Genomic DNA, 20,739 nt, shown 5'->3' with positions numbered 1-20,739 from the left:
TTGGGAAATTCGCGAATGTGACAAAAATATAAATTTATTTACATAAATACTATTCATATTTATAAAAGTATTTTGCAGCGTGAGAAGATTTAACATAAATTTTAATGCGTACGCATCATTTTTTGAAAAACGAAAACAATGAAGTTCACTCTTTCCCTTTGTGTGCCTTCCTGAGAACGGTTCTAACTAAATTTGGAGACGTCTCCTTCGTGTTTTATGTAGTCAAGTAGAGACTCGTTAAAGATGACACTCCTTCAGTACGTGTTTTTTTTTCCCTCGCCAGGTTTATTCATGAGCTGAGGTTTCGCTCAATAGAAAGAGTAATTATATTCTGTTTTAAAATGATGGGCGGAAACTACAAAAAAAAATAATAAATAAAATAATAAATAACTTAGAGAAAGATATTAAATTTAACATACAATAATAAAACTGAAGAATTACTAAAATATGACTAGAGTGAGCTTTGTAGGCGGAAGGCAAAAGTAATATAATTGGGGCAATATAGTTGGGGCAAAAGTAATATAACAAAGCCATTAGCTCACAGCTAATAGCTTTGTTATATTACTTCGCTCATTTATTACTGCAAAAATTGCAATTTTTATCCTTACAAATATCATCACAGCTCTTTACGATATACAACACTATTCACCTTCGATATCAGCTTTATAATGATACAGAAAGCCAGCATTAACAAAAAGCTGTTTGGATTAACTTTTAGTTTGAACCTATGTATTGGTACATTCTCCCCATTGGGAAGTAACGGTTAATTCCATAGGTTACATGACAGGTAGATAGAATGACAATAACAGAATGGGATGAGAAAAGGACCTAGATCCCTCCACAAGAGGTGTGATAGTAAGTTGTCGTATAGAAGGCGTGTCCATTCTACAAAATAGCGTAGAGTGCACACCCAAAATGCTGTAAGAATCATCGTACGCTACGCGTAGGATTACATAAACGTTATTGTCGTGTTTGGTTTTAAGCGCATCAGCGTGGTTTATATCTCACAAGAGTGTTCATGGGCCGATTTGCATGTGCTGCTAGCTGAAAAACCAGGAATAACTCATGGAAGAACTCTATTCCCTCCACCTGCGACTGGCTAACTGTAGTCTAGAGTGAAGAGGACTTTAGAAATTCTTCCAGTCGTCGACGGGATGGGACCCAAACCTCTCCAAACGAATGACAAGAGGCCACTATACTGCCACGGAGAATGGACGACACAAGGTAACTACAAGCAAGGTAGACCACCAGTAATGACTCTAAGAGGATGTCGACAGTTAAAACGGATAGTAAAGAGGAAATCGCGAAGGCACTTCTTATGCTGACTCGAGTGATAGTCGGCAGGGCTAACAACCATCGGGAAAACACTTCACAGTATATGGATCGATTATTGCCCACCTGCTCGTAAGCAGAACCCTATAATGTCTATTTTATTAAAAAAACACCGCTCACTTTCCTGAACTTAAACGACTTTCTCTCGAAAAATAAAATAATTTTCTCTCCCCATTTAGAAAAATTTTAATACCTTTATGGTAGAGATTCTTAATTTTTTTAATATGTTTTCTGTACAGCCACTTCCTTTCCAGTTTTGCGCTGCTACCTCGCCTCCCTTGATCTGATTTCAAAATTTGTAAATGAAATGAGTAGAGTCAGAAAATGCAATTTTGGGAGGCTTCCCACTTCTACTGAGGCGAGCTTTCTTGTTAAGTATCCCTTCACCCCACTCTACTTTAGCGAGCCGTAAGACAGGTCCTTTAAGCACTCTCGTGGCTCTGGGGGGGGGGGGGGGTAGGAGAACAACTTTGTGGCCGTAGATTGGTAGAATATAAGCAAATTTTGGGATCCAGTACCGCAGCTCAGCCGCTCTTAAATGGACCTTGACTTAAGCATTTTCAAAAATGCTTGCAATGGCACTGCATGCTATACTGTTCTAAACCCCTGATTTAAACGATCCTGGGATACTTTATTGCAACAGTTTTTCAGTTGTAAAGCAATAACAGCACACCCTTCGAAATAATGAAAACTTTTTCAAATGAGCTTCCAGTAATCATCACAGAGTGAGGCAAATACTGAGCCTGCAATGGTTGTATGCTTGCGATGACTTCTTCTCAACGCTTTTTATTGAAGATATATCAGCGGAGATTTGCATCTAGGTTATGGCCTGTTTGAAGCATGCTGGTGGGGATAAAACGGAAGAGCCTGTTGTAGTTGTTACGGAGTGAGGGCTCTGAGGGATTGATGCAGTATCCTCTAGTGACTTATTCCAAAAATAAGAGGAGACGGTGTAGCCTGTAATGAGAGGTGGCAAATGAAGTTTAACATTGACAAATGTAAAGTACTACATATGGGAAACAGCAACCCCAGAGCAACGTATCAACTCTGTGGTACTACACTGACAGTGGTAGAGAATGAAAGGGACTTGGGGGTGGTTGTGCAGGCAGATATGAAGTTCTCTGAGCAGTGCAGACGGGCTGCAAGAGTCGCTCATGGTGTATTGTCAATGATATATAGGAATTTTTCTAGCAGGGATAAGGAGGTGATTATTCCCTTGTATAAGGCAATGGTCAGGCCACACCTAGAGTACTGTATACAGGTCTGGAGGCCTCATTTCAAGAAGGATGTAGAGCTGCTGGAACGAGTACAGAGAAGGGCAACAAGATTAGTGAATGTAACAAAGGTGTGCTCTTACGAAGAAAGGCTTAAGTTTTGCAAATTACAGTGTCTGGAGACTAGGCACCGGCGAGGTGATCTGATAGAGGTGTATAAAGCCTTGAATGGTTTGAGCATGCTCAATGCTGATGGGATTCTTCCTCTAGCTCAGAAAAATCACCTGAGAGGGCATAAATTCAAATTGAGGAAAGACAGATGTAGGATAGACGTGCGGAAATTTGCCTTTAGCCAGCGGGTGGTTGGTTGGTGGAACAGACTTTCATCCCTTGTCGTGGAAGTTGATAGCCTAAATAAGTTTAAGGCTCAGCTGGACAGGTATTTCGAACGAACAGAGGGGTGAAGTGGAAGTGGTTATTTATTTATTTATTTATTTTTTTTTTTTTTTGGCTGATGCTGCATAAGCTTGCTTTCTTGCATCAAATGCCTCTACTAATGGTAATGTCACTATTGCTGAGTTTATGGTGGTAGTCAGTCTTCTTTCTTCAATTTTTTTTTAATAGTTGAGTAGTATAAAGTTGCTGTAATGTTGGTGGTAGTAGTGTGTATGTCGTTGTAATGTTGTTATGTTTGCATGTAAGCCACCTGATCATCCAATATTCTTTTGACTGAAAGAATATTGGATGATCAGGTGGAAATGTTGATGAGGAGGCTGCAGCCCAAATCTCTGAAGCCTACTGAACCCAGGGATAAATCATCCTACAAACGTATTTGATGGAAGTTGCAGAATCTCGAACGTGCAGCAAATGCTGCTTTGCTATCCATCTGCCCTTTATAATCACAATCCGCTCGCACCGTGTGAAAAAGGCCCGAGTTCGAATCTGTCAATGACGTGAGGGATTTTTTTTTTTCCCACAGTATGGCTCGGTTTTTCGGCCTCAGGAGAGGATTGCATAGTTTTTCTCCCAGAAACTCGGGTTGTTCGTGCGGAAAACCGACCGGAGAATACAAGCAATAGACACATATAGTGACGCCTCGTGGTCATAGTTGCTTTGGCGCACTTAGCATACACGCTGTCCATCTTAATCTACATATCCTGATGTGACGGACTTCAAGATGTCTTTGGAACTGTAGCTTTCGTTCGAATACCACTTCTAGATCAGTGTGGTGAATCCTAGGGGTCGAACTGCTAGTTAAGTATCACTGGAAGATGTGTTTGGCTAGGCTTCAGTGAGAGGCTGATCATTGCAGATTTTGCATATCAAAATTTAAAAAATACTGAGTGAGATGCAAGAGCTTTACCTTGATGGCTTCGGCCATGATTTGAGTGGGCTTCTGCCTTTAATTAAATAGCATTTCTAAAAGAGATCAAAGGTGGTTAGAAATATTGACTGTGTCAAAAGCTGTTTTATCATCTCCACAGATGATTTGCATCCAGATAAATAACTGTGAGCTCGGAATTTTCTTGGAACACATTTAGGACTGAGTTAATTAAAGAATAAATTTGTTTGATCGCTGTTTTAGCGCATGATATATCTAAAAATGCTATTTTGGCAAATATTGGATGGTTATGATTGGGGTTAAAACTTTCTCCATCTTTCTTTCTTTCTAAAACTAAGGTCATCCTCCTTCCCCCACCAACTTACTAAACGTCAGTGTTAGAAACACTTTCAGCGTTATTACTACTCTGTTTAATTGTAATAGTATTAAAATTCAAATAGATTTTCTCCACAGATCATTTACATTATCCTAGTAAGAGTTCTGTTTGATGAAAAGTTTCCATTTCTGGTCCTACTGTTTTCATGATTTTGATGGCAGGAAAACTTAAATAACTTAAATGTTATTTTTAAGAGTTGCCTTGTAGTAATGTCTTGTAACCTCTCCCATCCCCACCGCCAATACTGGTCTGATGCCCTATTGCATCCTGTCTCGATGACACCGTTGGATTACACTGAAATTTTGGATTGTCTCTAAATGTACATCCCAGTGGAATTGAAAAAAAAAAAAAAAAAAAAAAAAAATGTTTCTACTTGAACTCAATTTAATTAACATTATTGTGCAACAATGAGATTAGTATTTCAATTTAACGTATCAGGTATTTGCACTGATTGGGTATTTTAGTGTTGAGCATATTTAAAAATATGCTGAACGTATATTTCACGAGTTTTTATATTTTCTCTCCATTATAGCTTGCAACTGCAACCTTCACGCACGTCGATGTCGTTTCAATATGGAGCTCTACAAACTGTCTGGGAGGAAAAGTGGGGGTGTTTGTCTCAACTGCCGACACAACACAGGAGGGCGCCATTGTCACTATTGCAAAGAAGGTTACTATAGAGATGCTAGCAAAGCAATAACCCACCGAAAGGCGTGCAAAGGTAAGCCCTTATAATAGCCTTGTGTATATGCGTGACTTTCATCATCAGCAGTGAGATTTAGATTTATTTATGCCTAAACTTTACATAAATGTAATTTTTAAAAATATTATTAAGGCAGAATTGATGCTAACAAATTGCGCCGTACCCAAAAATTTTTATTTGTTTTGGAACGACGGGGGGGGGGGGGAGGTTGTACCCTTGTTCAAGCATCAACTTGTGAGAGTACAATTATATGAAATGTACAAAATGTCTTGGGGAGGCATTTAGTTCCCTGTTTAGTGTACCAACAAAGTTGGTTTTTAGGAGCATTAGCAACTAAGGCCATATTGCTCCGGGATATGCGGTGGTCATTCCCTGACCTTTCCGCATCCTCCGTATTTGGTGGTGACGGGCTGACACAAAGTTGGTATACTGGAAGTAAACAGAACAACGTTTAAAATCCATACGGCAGATAACGCTTATTTCTGGTGTGCCAATAAAGTTGGCACACCAGAAATAAGCACACTGCCATTACTGTTATTTATTGGCGTATGGACTTTAGACGTTGTTGGAACCAAGGGCGGATTCAGCTATGGGCATGTAGTAGTAGTAGTAGCATGTGATGCAATAAAGCAAGTGTTATGAGCTTATGCAGCATCAGCCAAAAAAAAAAAAAAAAAAATCACACCATTCTCTCCAAATGCCTGTCCAGTTCCTCCTTAAATTTATTCAACCTATCAACTTCCACAACGACAGATGGAAGTTTGTTCCAGCAATTACCACCCGCTGGCTAAAGGCAAATTTCCGCACATCTATTCTACATCTGTCTTTTCTTAATTTGAATTTATGCCCCATTAGGTTCGTGTAAGTGGAAGGATCCCATCAGAATTCAGCACACTCAACCCATTCAAGGCCTTATACACCTCAATCAGATCACCGCGCAGGTGCCTAGTCTCCAGCCACTGCAATTTGCAGAACTTAAGCCTCTCTTGGTAAGAGGGTCCCTTCATTCCCCTCACCAATCTTGTTGCCCTTCTCTGTACACGCTCAAGCAAATCTACATCCTTCCTAAAATGAGGCCTCCAGACCTGTACGCAGTACTCAAGGCGTGGCCTAACCATTGCCTTATACAGGAGGGGCAATTACCTCCTTTTCCCTGCTAGTAAAATTCCTATATATCATTGACAAAACCCCATGACCTTCCCTGGCAGCCTGTCTGCATTGTTCAGAAAACTTCATATCTGACTGCACAATTACTCCCAGGACTTTTTCATTTTCTACCACCTTAAGTGTAGTACCACACAGTTAGTACGTTTCTCTGGGGTTACTTCTACCCATATGCAGTACTTTGCATTAACAAGGTTAAACTTCAGTTGCCACTTCTTAGTCCATCTGCCCAAATTATGTAGATCCTGTTGCAGTAGCACACTGCCATTACTGTCATTAACAACCCTGCCAACCTTTGTATCATCTACAAACTTCGACACTAAGCCTGATATACCTTCATCAATATCATTGATAAATATACAAAACAACAGAGGACCCAACACCGAACCCTGTGGAACTCCACTAATAACATTAGTCCACGAAGAGCAGCACCCATTAATTACCACCCTCTGTCTTCTCCCACTTAACCATCCTTTTATCCATTGTAGCAACGTACCCTTAATACCATTCTGCTCCAATTTCTACAATAGTGCAACAGTGTCAAAAGCTTTCCTGAAATCCAAATATATGATATCAAAATTATTTTTTGCATCCAGTTCCTTTGTAACCACATCATAATATCCTATCAAATTTGTCAGACAAGACTTTCCCTTAACAAACCCATGCTGTGTCTGAATTATTGCTGCAGTCTTGTCTAGATGATCCTGCAATGCATCTTTTTTACCCGGAACAGAAGTTAAACTAACTGGTCTGTAATTACTCGTGTCACCTTTCGATTCCCCTCTGTGAATTGGGGATACATCTGTACATCTCCAGTACGTGGGGACCTCTGCTGAGTCCAATGGTGTTCTCATAATTATGGCTGAGGGTTTGCTTAGTTGCTTTGTAGCCTCCTTTAATATAACTGGATAGATCCCATCCACCCCAGGTGCCTTTCTTATGTTTAACTTCAACAATATACCCCCCCGTCCCCTTCCCACTGTGTCCTTATCTGGCGAATTTGCGGTGGGTCAGAGCTTTATTAGTAATGGTGACCCGATATATATATATATATATATTTTTTTTTTTTTTAAATTTTTTTTTTTTCCACCTCTAAAACCTAATAATTGAACCTGAAACATTTCATAAAAAATATTCACAGAAAATCGGCGTTTGTCAAGCTGTGTGCCCTCTCCCTTCCCTAATCTTGGATCCGCTCTTGGTTGGACCATTTCATTGGAGAGAATTACTTGAATAATGCTTGGTAACGAGTTAATACCTTAAATTGAGAACGTGGGAATCAAGCCTTATTGATTTATGAAAGATCTGAGGTATGTGATTAGCTTATAAGTTTCACATATTCAAAATCGAAGTCTCATCCGGTATGGTATGGGTGCCCTTTTGTCGATTTCGACAGACGTGTATTTGGATCTATTCATGAAGCTCATCTTGGCCTCCATACCTGGATCTAGTGCTCTAAGTGCGGTCTCACAATAGCCGTATACGATGGAATTATAACTTCCCTATCTTTACATGCAATTGTTCCAAAAATCATCTACAAGACACAGTGGGCCTTCCTTGCCACATATCTGTATTTCATAGAGAACTCCACATCTGTCTGTGCCATAATCCTAAAACCTTTCTTCCTCTGCCAATTTTTATTCAATTTCTCCAATTGTAAAAGTTTTTTGCCTTGCATTTTACAGCGTTAAACCGATAGATGAAACGTCAGATGATAAATAAGTGACAATTAACACTTGTCTGACCATTCCTGAATCTTAGGCAAATGGTTCCGAAGGTATGCTGATTATGTACCACTTTCCTGATTTTACTTGACTTTTAAGTTTGGGCATCCATCCTGTATTCTTTCGTGATCAGAGCGACGTACCCATTGAGTTCATCATCTTGGTTAGAAATAACTTCCCCGCATCATTAAGGGTGTTATCTGATTTGCTGTTTTTTCCGTTTTATTTATCTACGTGTAAAACTCTCGTCCCCTTATTTTTTTACTTTTTCTTAGACAGTGATTTTTCAGAGTCAGCTTTGCCAGCCTAACCGTTTCAAGGATATCATTACAGATCAACTGTCACCCTCCAGATCTCTCTATCGCTTTATAACTGCTGCTATATATATATATTTAATTCTGTTAAACTAGCTGTTTCTTATTCATGCTCCTTAGGGTCCCTTGTGCACAATTTTTCGATGCATATACGGGTATGCGGCTTTTATGACAGGATTTTACTGTTATTCAACAATTCCTTGTTTGCTTGCGCACGTTGTCTAATAGTTGATACAGACTAAGTAGCATCATGAACTGTTGTAATCCTCCCTTTCTGAAATTGAAGGACATTTCCTTACCTTTAACAACCAAACCTCACTCTCACCGTGCACGATCTCATACTATCTGGGTCACTGGTGATAATCAGGTCCAGAATATTCGTGCCACCAGTATCTTCCCTAACGCGCTGATATAGATAATAATCTAGTTAATTTACAAATTATTGTAATTAAAGTCAGTTCTCAAAGTTGCTTGTATAACTAACCTTTATAATTAAATTTTGAAATAAAATAATAATTATTCAGTTATTATACAAAAGCCTATAGTTTTGTAATTTACTTAAATAAAAGAATTTTAGAATTCGTTTTGAAATCACTACATTCAGTTATTCTGAAGGGTGGTGGTTTTTTTTTTTTTTTGTGTAAATTCCATTTTGCGCTCAGGGTCACATTCCCCACATCGCGGTTATGCCTCTGTGAAGTATTTTTTGGAACCTACCCAAGTGGTAATTGATTTTGAGAAGGTTCAGCCAACGGTGCTGGCTGTATAGACATTTATTATAAAATGCAGGCTCCACTTAGCCAGTCATTGAAAATATATATATATTTTTTTTGTGTGTGATTACTTTTTCTATTTCGTTTTATGAATACAGAAATAACAAATTTAAAATTGAAGATATTTTAATTAATTAAAAATACTTCTAGATTCGAAAAATCTAGAAATGATTAGGATTCTGCTGTTTGGTTTATAAATAACAGCTATACACCCTATTTAAGGGAGGCCGTCACTGGCCCTGACTCGCACAACTAATGCATTGAGTTTCTTAATTCGCTTTTATTTTAATTCAAGTCACTCATCTTTATATTTTATTCATATTTTAATTAAATTTCAAAAAATAATTCTGCTCTAGCTAAATCACACGTGTGCAGCTTACATAGATTGTTATCATACTTTTACTGACTACCCAGCTTAACGATAGTAATCACTACAACTTAACACGTCCCTGATGATTCATATTGGCCTCCCAGAAATTACTTCTCGTGGTTCACTGGGTTGCGCCCTTCCTAATGAGGTGAGATGGGAAAAGGATTACTCTGCATCTTAAAATGCATACTAATGACATATTTTTTTTTTTACCAGTCGCTTGATAGCGACAAAAAAAAAATTTTCAAGATATACACGCAGAAACGTAAGAAGAAACATTGACTAAGCCGGGGGACAAAAAAAAGTGAATAAAGAGGGTTTTTATCAATGTAATTACTTCCAAAGACCTTGATATGGACGCAAAGCTGATCATTCCAGCTTGTAATTGTTATTATTTATTGGTTCTCACCCATTTTTGACAAGTGGAGGGTAATCACCGAGGTTCCTTGCACGTATCACAATAAAGAAGAGATGGGAGGTAGGAAAAAAAAAAAAGAAAGAAAGAAAAAACACACAACAGTGCTCATGTACTATTCCACGCAGGAAGGACCAACCGCTACGTAGAACGTGACCTCATTGGCGGCTTTTTTGTGCCACATGTTCTGATGACCACGCCTGTCATTGTCAAACTATGTGGTTAAAATAGAAACAGCCAGAAGGCCTGTCTACATGCACGTGGTTCATACCAGCAACTTCGGAGCCACGTTGACAGAATATAAACTGAAGTTCTGTACACCAGATGTTGCTAACATTTTTCTCTAGCAGTCTCACAGTGGCAGTTCGTTGGCATACAAGCACATGTAGTTATCCATCGTGGAGAATGCATGGTTGTCCACAGATTGTTGTGTTCTGTTGTTTGCCAATCCACGGCCAACTAGTCTGTGTAGGTGGCATTTAGATGGGCAAAGTACTTCTGCCGAGCGATGGCATGATTCAGATTTAATTTTATTAAATAACCACGAACTTTAAAGAAATCGCATTCCTACAGCGATTTTATTTTTAAGACTTGAAAGCGACATATATTGACTATTGAAGCAACATATATTGGCTTAATTGAATAGAGTGGAGTTACTGAAAATTCGAGGTGTTAAGCGTCATTTATTATTCCTTAATACTGTAGTAGTAGTAATACAGGAAAATGATGCAGGAAAAGAAATTCAGTATAACCATTTCGCGAGCAGCTACAGAGCTTTCTTGTTCCTTCTGTATGCGGAAAATTATGGAGTGTGTGGTTAAGGTGTAGTGCTCCGCCATCTGGAGGACAGGATATAAGAGAATCACAGCGTCGCATTTTTGAGATAGTTAGACGAACTAACCTCATAATAACTTATGAGGTTATCGTAGAGGAAATGAATGCAAAGAATAATTATGTTGTATTGGCTTTCCGCACAGATTCACATGAATGACTTTTGTAATGTAAATGGAAACTTTGCAATAGATCTCAGCGGTAAATTAATGATTAAATAATTTATTAGATAACTTATCTTATAAGACAAGTTATTAAAATGGCCATTACAGTGCTTGTCGTGATTGGATGTCAGAATCTCACACAGGATTCCTTTTTGATATTTATTAACTTCCAAGTTTGATGATGATAGTTAAAGAGAAACCAAGATGTGTGCCTTCAACAACATCTAGTTAGTAAATACATTGGCGTGTGCATGGCATACTGGTCGACCAAATTGTGCTGACCTTCCCACCCCCACAGTTCGATTACGATCCACAGACAGTTTCCATAAGTCAAGTTAAATTTGACATATAGCAAACAATGAAATTTATATTATTAAATCCCATGAAATCATTTTGTTTTCAAATAACAAAAAAATATTAGTATTAACAATTTAAAAAGAACGAACAACATTGATGCGTTCGACTCAGATCTACAAAAGTGGTAGCCCACTACCGCATCACAAGAAAATTATCGGCTGGTTGTATTATAATTTCAACTTAAAATTACTCCAAGGATTCAGATAGCAAAGATGGCAATTCCACTCTGCATTCGCCTAGTGGAGGCTATTCCACTGTCAAAGAAGCTCAAATAAAGCTTTACTTTATTCGAGCTGTAACTTGGATTGCCACCTAAATTTTTTTGGAATTAACACTCTCTTTAATTCGGACAAACTAAGCAATTTGTATGAACAAGAAAACTGCTTTCATTTATTGACTAGAAAACAACATATAGCGAATATTTTATTCTTAAATTTATTGTTACAATAATGGCTTATTAATGCTCCAACCCAACCTGTCCACCCGTTTGTGTTATCTTGGAAATAGCGCTTTTGGTTGATCGTTTAGTAACGAGACTATACATTCTGCAACCCCCCAAAATTCTCGAACGCTCCTCCCCGTGGTCTTTAGCAAGTATTAAAAATTCAACCCCAAGATCCTATGACTCTTTGAACTCTCTACGGTCTCTACTAGGCCGTAGTAAATTTCTTCTCTGCTCTAAAGGAGGGTTACCACAGACGTTAAAGAATGACTGCTGGGAAAAAAAAAAAAAAAAAAAAAAAACCAGAGACCAAATAACTACACGTGCTTTGAGTGACCGGGATTCAAGCCCCCATTACTGCTAAATACGGTGCTGTTTCTCTTATGCTCTGTATCTTGTGAACAACTCTGACAGTGTGATCGCCCCGGAGTATAAACAGAAAATTTATTTTTTTTAAATATATTTTTTTTAATAACGCTGTTAATTTTTATGATTTACTACTCTACCCACTATTTGGTGGTGGGGGAGTTGCAAGCTACGTGCCTCAGATAAAGGGGCTCTAAAATTTATTTAATATGTATTAGAGAAAATACTTAAGAGAAAAATAATAAATGAAAAAAAGAAGCTTGTTTCTTTTTCTTAAACATTTTTCTTAACCAATTTTGCTAGCTGGTTTCAAATGTGTTCTAGGTTTTTTCCTGGCATGTGTAGTTTTCGTAATATGGCCGTTCATAATATCAAAACAAATTAATTAAGACGATTTCATTACGAAACGCTTGAGGCTGGTTATAATTACATTTTGTCACTTTTACTGCTTAAAACCACAACATTTTATACAGATAGTAACAATACTATTGTAAAATAGATATATACAATTTAAAAATGTTGTGTACTTTGGTATCCTTTGTTTAGAATGTTGCGGTACTCGTGCATTCGTTACAGAATCCTTGGTAGCTATTTTCCATTGACTTAATGACTTGATGGAAGCGTTCCCCATGCCCATTTACTCACCGTGCCAAGGTTTTCGAGACGAAACCTAGAAGTCTAAATGCTAATGCAAGAATTAAAGTTTCAGCGACATACTACTGTGGGGGGTGGAAAACAAAAATTTAGTTATATTTATTATTTATTTTTATTATTTTTATTTTGTTTTTATTTGTTCCCTTATAAGAGTTGTTGTCCACCTTATTTTAATTTCCCCACTTACACATCTGACTTTACTTTACAGGAGAATTCCAGATTTAAGGGAACTTCTCAATTATTTATAATTCCCTTCGGACAGGCTGAGTGTTCAAGAATGACAAACAACACACATTAATATATAACATAACATTTTATTTACACAATATAAAAATTAACAACTCTCAAGCACATATTATTATTACTCAAATTTGCCTATGCATTATCAATTATATATGGCAATTAAATACATTGGTTTTACACTAGAAAGGTTATTTCTTTATACACAACAAACTTAATATCTTTACAAAAACTGCTATAGCTTCTTCTTCACACATGAACAATAATTACTTAAGAGGATTAGGTACACCCTTTCTCCACTTTAAATCAAATTCTTACCTTATGTATTGATTTAGGAATTTCATTCTTAACTTCCGTTTTAATTAGTGCCCCATTTTGTCTTGTACAACTTCACAACTGTAACTTCACAACTTTCTTTAATCAAGACAGATAGTACATTTGACACCAATTTCTGGACTAATGCTGGTCCCAAGGGTTAGCTACATTCATAAGGCTATTTCTTTCTCTGTATTTCTCTACCCTTCCCTTCCAAAATATATCATACCTATATGTTAGACAATAACTAATCACAAATATCAAATTTCTCTCCTTTGCCTTTCTACATTTGTCTAATTATACATTAATCAAAACCCAAAACTATCATCTGACTTATCTCTATATTATGTATATATAATTATATTTTTGTACATCCTTCCCTTAACATCTTTCTAAACATTATACTAATCTGATATTAGAGTTCCAACAGTCCTTTATTTGTGAGGTGGAGAATACTATATAACTAGTCACTTACTTAATTTTACGAATCGGATTTCTCCGTTTTGGGGCCTTCAGCTCCTTGTCTGGGAATGGCATCATCGTTTACCAACTGCATTCATCTCAGAACTTCACGTTTCTCCATGGGCTGTAGTCTACGTCTGGATAGGGCATCATTGTGTCTTTTAGGAAATTATGGGCTCGTCTTCGATACTGCTACTTAACCTTCGGTTCCGCTATTCTGGCGGACTAGGAATTACAACTTTATCTTCTCAGCTCACTTATCTGCGCCTTGCCTTTATCATTGCCTTCAGATGGTCGACTAGGGTTATTTTTCTCCTTACACTACTTATTTTCACCTGGCCACTTTCACTACCTTCCTATAACGGACAGGTTTATTTCTCCATACACTTCAGTCGTTTGCATACGGGCTACTACCCTTGCCTTTAGACGACGGACAGGCTTATTTGCATACGGGCCACTACCCTTGCCTTCCGATGACGGACTGACTCGACTGTTCTCTTCTATTATGAAACTCCACTAACTTTTCCTTAACTTACTGACTGCACTAAACTTATCTAACCCTTCACTACTCCATCTTAACTTTGTCAGATCTTTCCCAGCTGGCTGACAGGATAGGACAGGACTTATCTAACCCTACACAACTTATTACTCATTTTCCCACTAACATTGTCAAAAACTCAACTGTGTCTTTCCTAACTCATTTCCACACACCCCCACATACTCAACTCGGGGTTCTCACTGTTTCTGACTCATCTTAATAACCGCCCACATAGAGCTCAACTGAGGGATCTGTGTCTAACTCCTTTCCATAACCACCCACATAAAGCTCAACTACGGGATCTGTGTTTAACTCACATTTTCATAACTACCCACATAACGCTCAACTGAGGGAACTGTGTCTAACTCACATTTTCATAACTACCCACATACGCTCAACTGAGGGAACTGTCCTTTCCCCCTGCTCACTCACTTTTTGTTACTCTGAATTCAGCAACGCCCCTCATAATTCCTGCCCGCCTTTTTTTTTTTTTTGAGTTTACCCAATCTTCTCATTTTGTCAACTTTCATCATTTCCTATTCGTCCTTTAGAATTTCTCAAGCTGTATATTCAGAGCTCATTTTAATAAATTTCCAAATTTTCCCAGGCATTCCGCTGCTTTGAAGTTCGCCGTCACCTTCGCCACCCCTCGTTAACTTAGCAGATTCATTTTACATGATCTAACAACTATGCCATCGCCGACAGTCAGATGCCAATGTGATTGCTGACCGGAGCAATTTTACCCGTATTTACTACTGACCGATATCTAGGTGTTACCGGACAAAGGGATGTCCAACAATGTTCAGTCTACAGCCCTTTGTTCTTTCAGTGCCATAGTTATTCGCACCTGCACGCCAGTAGTCGCTGCCACCATTCCCGTTGTTATTGTTTGTTCTTTGCCATGGTGGGAACTGAAATGTACCCCTAATTGCTAATATCTTACCGCTCCCTTCTCTAATTCAACCTTGTCTAATTTTAATTCCTTATGAGTGACCTAGAATAATATTATTGACTGGTAATGTTTACTGTCCTATTTTGCTATTTCCTAAGTTTTATTTTAAATAAATCTCACTCATTTCTAAAATATTAAACGTGTAAGATTTTTACATCTTACACTACATACATCCCATTTCTTTATATGCATTGAGCAGTTTCTGTATTCCATCTTTGTGTGCGGGAGACCTCTAGTTACCCAAAACTTTTCATAAAGCCATTTGAAAGCTTGCCATGCTTTTAGTTCTAATACATTGAGGCATTTTTTCAAATCTTTCACCTTGTAGAAGCTCTTCGATTTGAAGCCATTTCCCCACCAAAAAAAAAAAAAAAAAAAAATTCCCTCTTTCATTTTCGTGGCACTGATTCTTGAAATATCTCGCTAAACCTAGGGAATTCATTAGGCCAAGTTTAATGTGGAGAGGATTGATTTGAGCCACTAATGGAACGTAGCTCGCGTTTGGCTCATATGTGCTTCTTTGAGGCCAGGCTTTTCTGGTATAATCGGGGCTGTCCTATAGGTGTAGAAAACAACAGTAGGTTCACAAAATATCGTTGCCCATTGATGAGTACCGCATTGAATTGCTTCGAGTAGTGTTTCATGTCATTGTATGTGTCTCCTTTAGGTGAACAGCGTGAACAATGGCATGTATGGCTTTAAAGTTCCCTTTATGGAAGAGAACAGGTTTCAAACTTCGCTACCAGGGGTCGATGAAGAGGCGCCATTCTGATGTAATGTATACTTGTGATAATTCCCTAAAAACTGCATTGATCTTTTTCGGCAGTGAGACACTTTGACGTTCTCCTTAACCAAGTGTTTCTGCTTTAGTCTCGAGGCGAGAAGTTCGGTTTTATCTATGGAGAGCGCTAGATCTTTCATGAGGTCATTCAACTGAACACGAGTAAATAGCTCCGGCTCCGATGTCTCTTCATCGGGTGTGTATCAGGATCGTTGAATTTCTTAGGCTTCCGCCAATCTCATCTTCATCGCATTCCATTTCGTCTTGCAAAGAATTTAGTTCATGCTGTGAAGGTACCGGAATTGGCATACTGTCTTCATGAGAGATTGGTTTCATCGCTGAATCCAGGTTCAGATAAACAATCTTATGCTTATTATTCGCTGAGAATCCATTTACATCCACATTTACGGAAGTAATAATTACCATTGTGGCAAACGGCATCAAGTTTTCCTTTTGTTTAGCCTGTCACGTAATACATTCGAACAAGCGGTACAAATAATATGTAGTGCCCACGCCTTATTCTGGTCACCGAGAGGACAACTCTCATATTGGGACCACTGGATATACAACTCATCTGCCCATGTATATTAGTTCATAAATTGCATACGTTCTCTGATCGATTTACCTGTTTTTGCTGGATGACAAACTCGAGTTTCCAGAATAAAACTGTCCACGCCTGAGATCGACTAACTCGGCCACGATTGAAATAAAGGACAGAGACAAAACAATCTAATAATATAACTGGTAAATTTTATGGTGTTATGATTTAGGCACGAAAAAAAAAACCGGCGCACACAGCAGATTTTTATGGGAATGATTTTTGCAATTTCGAGACATGACGATGAAGGAGATTTAGTAATTCATCGGTTTTTATCTGAAATAATTTATAATCAAATAATTAATTTATGAAATAACAAAAATATAGACATATTCAAACAATTACATAAATAGACTTGAATGTACAAATAATAATTACGTCCATGTAGGTTAGCATTGAATGGGTGCGTGAGGTGTAATAAGTCTCATATTAATGCAATCAAAAACAGATTTGGAACCAGCGTCCAGAGATCTATCTATTCCACAACCTCCCCCCCCCCCTCCCGAACAAAAATACTGTTTGACTTGGGTAATCTAAAGCAACAAAATTGTGCAGAGTCTTGGGTGTTTAAGTGGAATCCTGATTATAGTGTCGGTTACGTTTTTCTGTCTTGTAAAAATTTTTTATCAATATTTTATTTGGATTCATTGCGTGCCACTTAAAGTTTTCAGTTGTATTTAAATTGCATCCACTGACATTTCAGCATCAGTTACCAACACGTTGATTCCAAAATATTGGTACATTTTAATGAATATTTTTTTAAAGAAAATTGGTGAAAGGTAAACTTTATGCGATTCTAAAAACGTATAAAACATTTTTCATGTTCGATTCACCAAAAATGCTCAAGCAACCAACTTTATTTATTAGTTTTTTTTTTTGTGGTAGTTGGGGGGGGGGGGGGGGAGTTTTATCTGTGTACCAGCGGCACTGATAACAACGATCCCTTTTTCAGGTTATTATTCATGAAGTTTTTAAAGTGTCATTCTAAAAAGCATTACTTGAATACGTTACAATTGAGTACAGTTTATAAGTATGGCTGACCACTGCATGCGAAGAGTCTTGGTTATACACAGAAATAGGGTGGAGAAGTAGAATCTCTTGTTAAAGATAATAACATACCTACAGTGGCAGACAAAAAAAACTGCACCACCTTAAAAAAGTAACATTTGTAGTGAAACTTATAAGATATTGTTTAATTACAGTCATTTTGTTTGTCGCAAAGCAAAGGTATTGCATCAGATAGTAATTGCAAGGTATTGCATCAGCCGTTTCTATAAATACGACGTTGGAAGGTATACACGCTCATTAGTATCCTGTTTTGCGGAAGTGTAAGCATGGCTCCATATGTTCAGTTGATACCAAGAAAAAATAGTGTAGCTATTGCTCTGTCCCAGGAAGGGCTTTCTACGCGTGCTATCCCTAATAAAATAGGCTGCCACCAGTCAACAATATCCGGGGTGCTGAAATTAAAGCTTGAAACCGGTGATGTGAAGAGAATACCTGGATCAGGCCGTAAGAGAGTGACTACGCCTTCCCAAGATCGATATTTGAAACTACTATGCCTTTGTAATGGCCATGTTAGTGCTCCTGATCTAGAACTGGACTTTGAGATGCCTCTGGTGTTCAAACAAGTGCACGAACTATCCAAAGACGGCTTTCGGAATGTGGTCTGCATGCCTATCGGCCCAAGAAGAAGCCTTTATTGACCCAACAAATGAGGAAGAAGCGACGTGTTTGGGTTAAACGCATTTTTCATGGACAAAAGAGTAATGGGACACTGTCATCTTTTGTGACGAATCGAAATTTAACCTGCATGGTAAGGATGGGAAGCGATATGTCAGAAGACGAAAATCGGAGGCATACAAATATTAGCATTAGTAGAGTATCAGCCAAAAAAAAAAAAAAAAAAAAACCGCTCCCATTTCACCCCTCCGTTCGTTTCAAATACCTGTCCAGTTCAGCTTTAAATTTATTTAGGCTATCAACTTCTACAACAAAAGATGGAAGTCTGCTCTACCAACCCGCTGGCTAAAGGCAAACTTCCGTACATCTGTATATTGAGTGCATAAAACCGACTGTAAAGTTCCCTGCGGTCAGATGGTCTGGGGATGCATAACAAGCAAAGGGGTGGGGCTAATTAAGTTTATTAACGGAACGGTGAATGCAGAAACCTACACTGCTATCTTGGAGGAGTGCCTGAAACCCGTTATTAGGGGTCACCACACAGACGTCCAAAACTGCATTTTTCAACAGAACTCAGCACCCTGCCACACAGCAAAATTGTTAACTTTTATACTATTTAGATTTAATGATGAGGTTGTCTTCTTGTCTCACAAGGCTTAAAACACACTTCCACCAATGTTCCCCCCCCCTTAAGGTGCAGTCATACCTCAAAAATTCTGGCATTACAGTGTTGGACTGGGCCAGAAACTGCAGATTTGAACCCTATTGAAAATTGCTGGTACATAATGTCGTCTGAAATTGCTCAGAAGAAGCCAACAAGTAAGATTCAGCTGCAGGAAAGCATTGTAAGAGTGTGGTACCACGAAATTGGGCAACCGTATATCCAGAAGTTGATTAACTCTATGCCAGATCGTTGCAAGGAGGTAATTGCAGCTCGAGGAGGATCACCAAAATATTGAGGACTTATTTTGCTGATTTACAGTACATAATACTATTATGTTAACTTGACATTTCAGTTTGTACACGTAAATGCAATAAAATGTATGTTTAGTTGTCATGATTTCTCATATTACCATTAATTACGCATTTCACCCTTTGGGAAAATATTTATGGCAATTAGGTATATCAGGTGGAGTTTTTTTATAAGATTTCATTCACAGAGGTATATATCCCATCTAACAAGTGCATTTCGAACATTTCTGCAACCCACAATGCAGCCCAAAACGTATTACAGTATTTGACCCATTTTCACCCATTTAAGGAGAAGGATGTCGCCTTCTCCTTAAATGGGTGAAAAGCAAACTGTAGTCCTAGACCAAGTTGCGTTAGGGTCCGGTCCGGTCCGGTCCCCAGTATTTACATGTCTAATAATATACATTCTTTTGGAATGGATATCGCTTGACTGTAAGGTAAGGTGAGGTGTAAGGTAAGGTGTATTTAGTGTCAGACGGCACCAGGGGTTTCCCCCATCTCCGTGTTGCTTTCATTGTGGGTGTACCAATTCACTGGGAAATGCCAGAGATTTAAAAGTGTGTGGGCTTTGTATCTGTGTGATGTCGTGTACCGTTGTTCATCTGGTCGTTTAGCCGCTGGACCCCTGCTGAGGCCCAACGTTGCCCCACCTTCGCCCCGTGGAGGCAGACCAGGAACCCAGTAGTTTTAGTTTCACTCTGGCAGGTCCTGCCACCTAATTTCCTGAGATTTCAGAGGCTAGGACCTAAAAAAAAAAAAAAAAAAAAAACGCGCGCGCTCTTTTATATGCACGTATGTACAGACAGAGACATATATCCATCATCGTCGGTTTGATGATCGTTATAACTGTAACGCTTGACTGTAAATGTGTAAAAAAACACCAAAGATGAGGTGGATTGATGAAATTATGAAATTCGCTGGTGTTCAATGGCAACAGATAGCACAAAACCGCCGTTGCTGGAAGCTTGCTGAGGAGACCTTCATCCTGTATTGGATCGACAATGGTTGAAGAAGATGATGACATATATTCGGGTAATCACATAAAAACTGTGCCCAGCCCCGAGAGTGCTCTACTGGGCTCTCCAAATGAACCATATACCTACATTCACACATGAGGAGTTATTAATGGAGAAAAATGCCAGAAGTTTATCAAACTGTAACAGGGCACTTAATGATTTTGTAATAACTGAGAGCAAAGTGGAGGAGAAATTGTCGAAGTTAAACATAAGAAAGGCACCTGGGATTTATGGGATCTATTCAGTTATATTAGAGGAGGAGGCAAGGGAAGTAAGCAAACCAAAACCCTTAGCCATAATTATGAGAGCAACCTTGAACAAGGTAGAAGTCCCTACGGACTGGAGATGTACAAATATATCCCCAGTTCACAAAGGGTGACACGAGTAATTACAGGCCAGTTAGTTTAACTTCTGTTCAGTGTTAAATAATGGAGTCACTGGTTAAAGATGCATTGCAGGATTATCTAGATAAGCCTGCAGCAATAATTCAGACACAGCATGGGTTAGTTAAGGGAAAGTCTTGTCTGACAAATTTGATTGAATACTATGATGTGGTTACAAAGGAACTGGATGAAAAAATAATTTTGATATTATATACAGGGTCATCGAAAAAGGTGTGCGTGATTTCCATTTTAATTATC

The 20,739-nt window shown here is 38.4% G+C and overlaps 1 protein-coding gene across 1 annotated transcript in view; it reads left to right on the top strand.

Moving 5' to 3' along the window:
* Positions 1 to 20,739, top strand: part of NetA (Netrin-A) — a 184,427-nt gene that overhangs the window by 123,202 nt on the left and 40,486 nt on the right. The window contains exon 2 of the mRNA XM_090387017.1: positions 4,797 to 4,985. Coding sequence (XP_090243143.1) covers positions 4,797 to 4,985 — 189 coding nt within the window. The remainder of the gene's footprint in view (positions 1 to 4,796; positions 4,986 to 20,739) is intronic.

This window comes from Mastigoproctus giganteus, chromosome 13 (assembly GCF_048544385.1).
Source record: "Mastigoproctus giganteus isolate SK-2022 chromosome 13, ASM4854438v1, whole genome shotgun sequence".
Classification (NCBI taxonomy): domain Eukaryota; kingdom Metazoa; phylum Arthropoda; class Arachnida; order Uropygi; family Thelyphonidae; genus Mastigoproctus; species Mastigoproctus giganteus.
The sequence above is the reverse complement of the archived record's forward strand: the minus strand, read 5'-3'. Positions and strand labels throughout refer to the sequence as shown.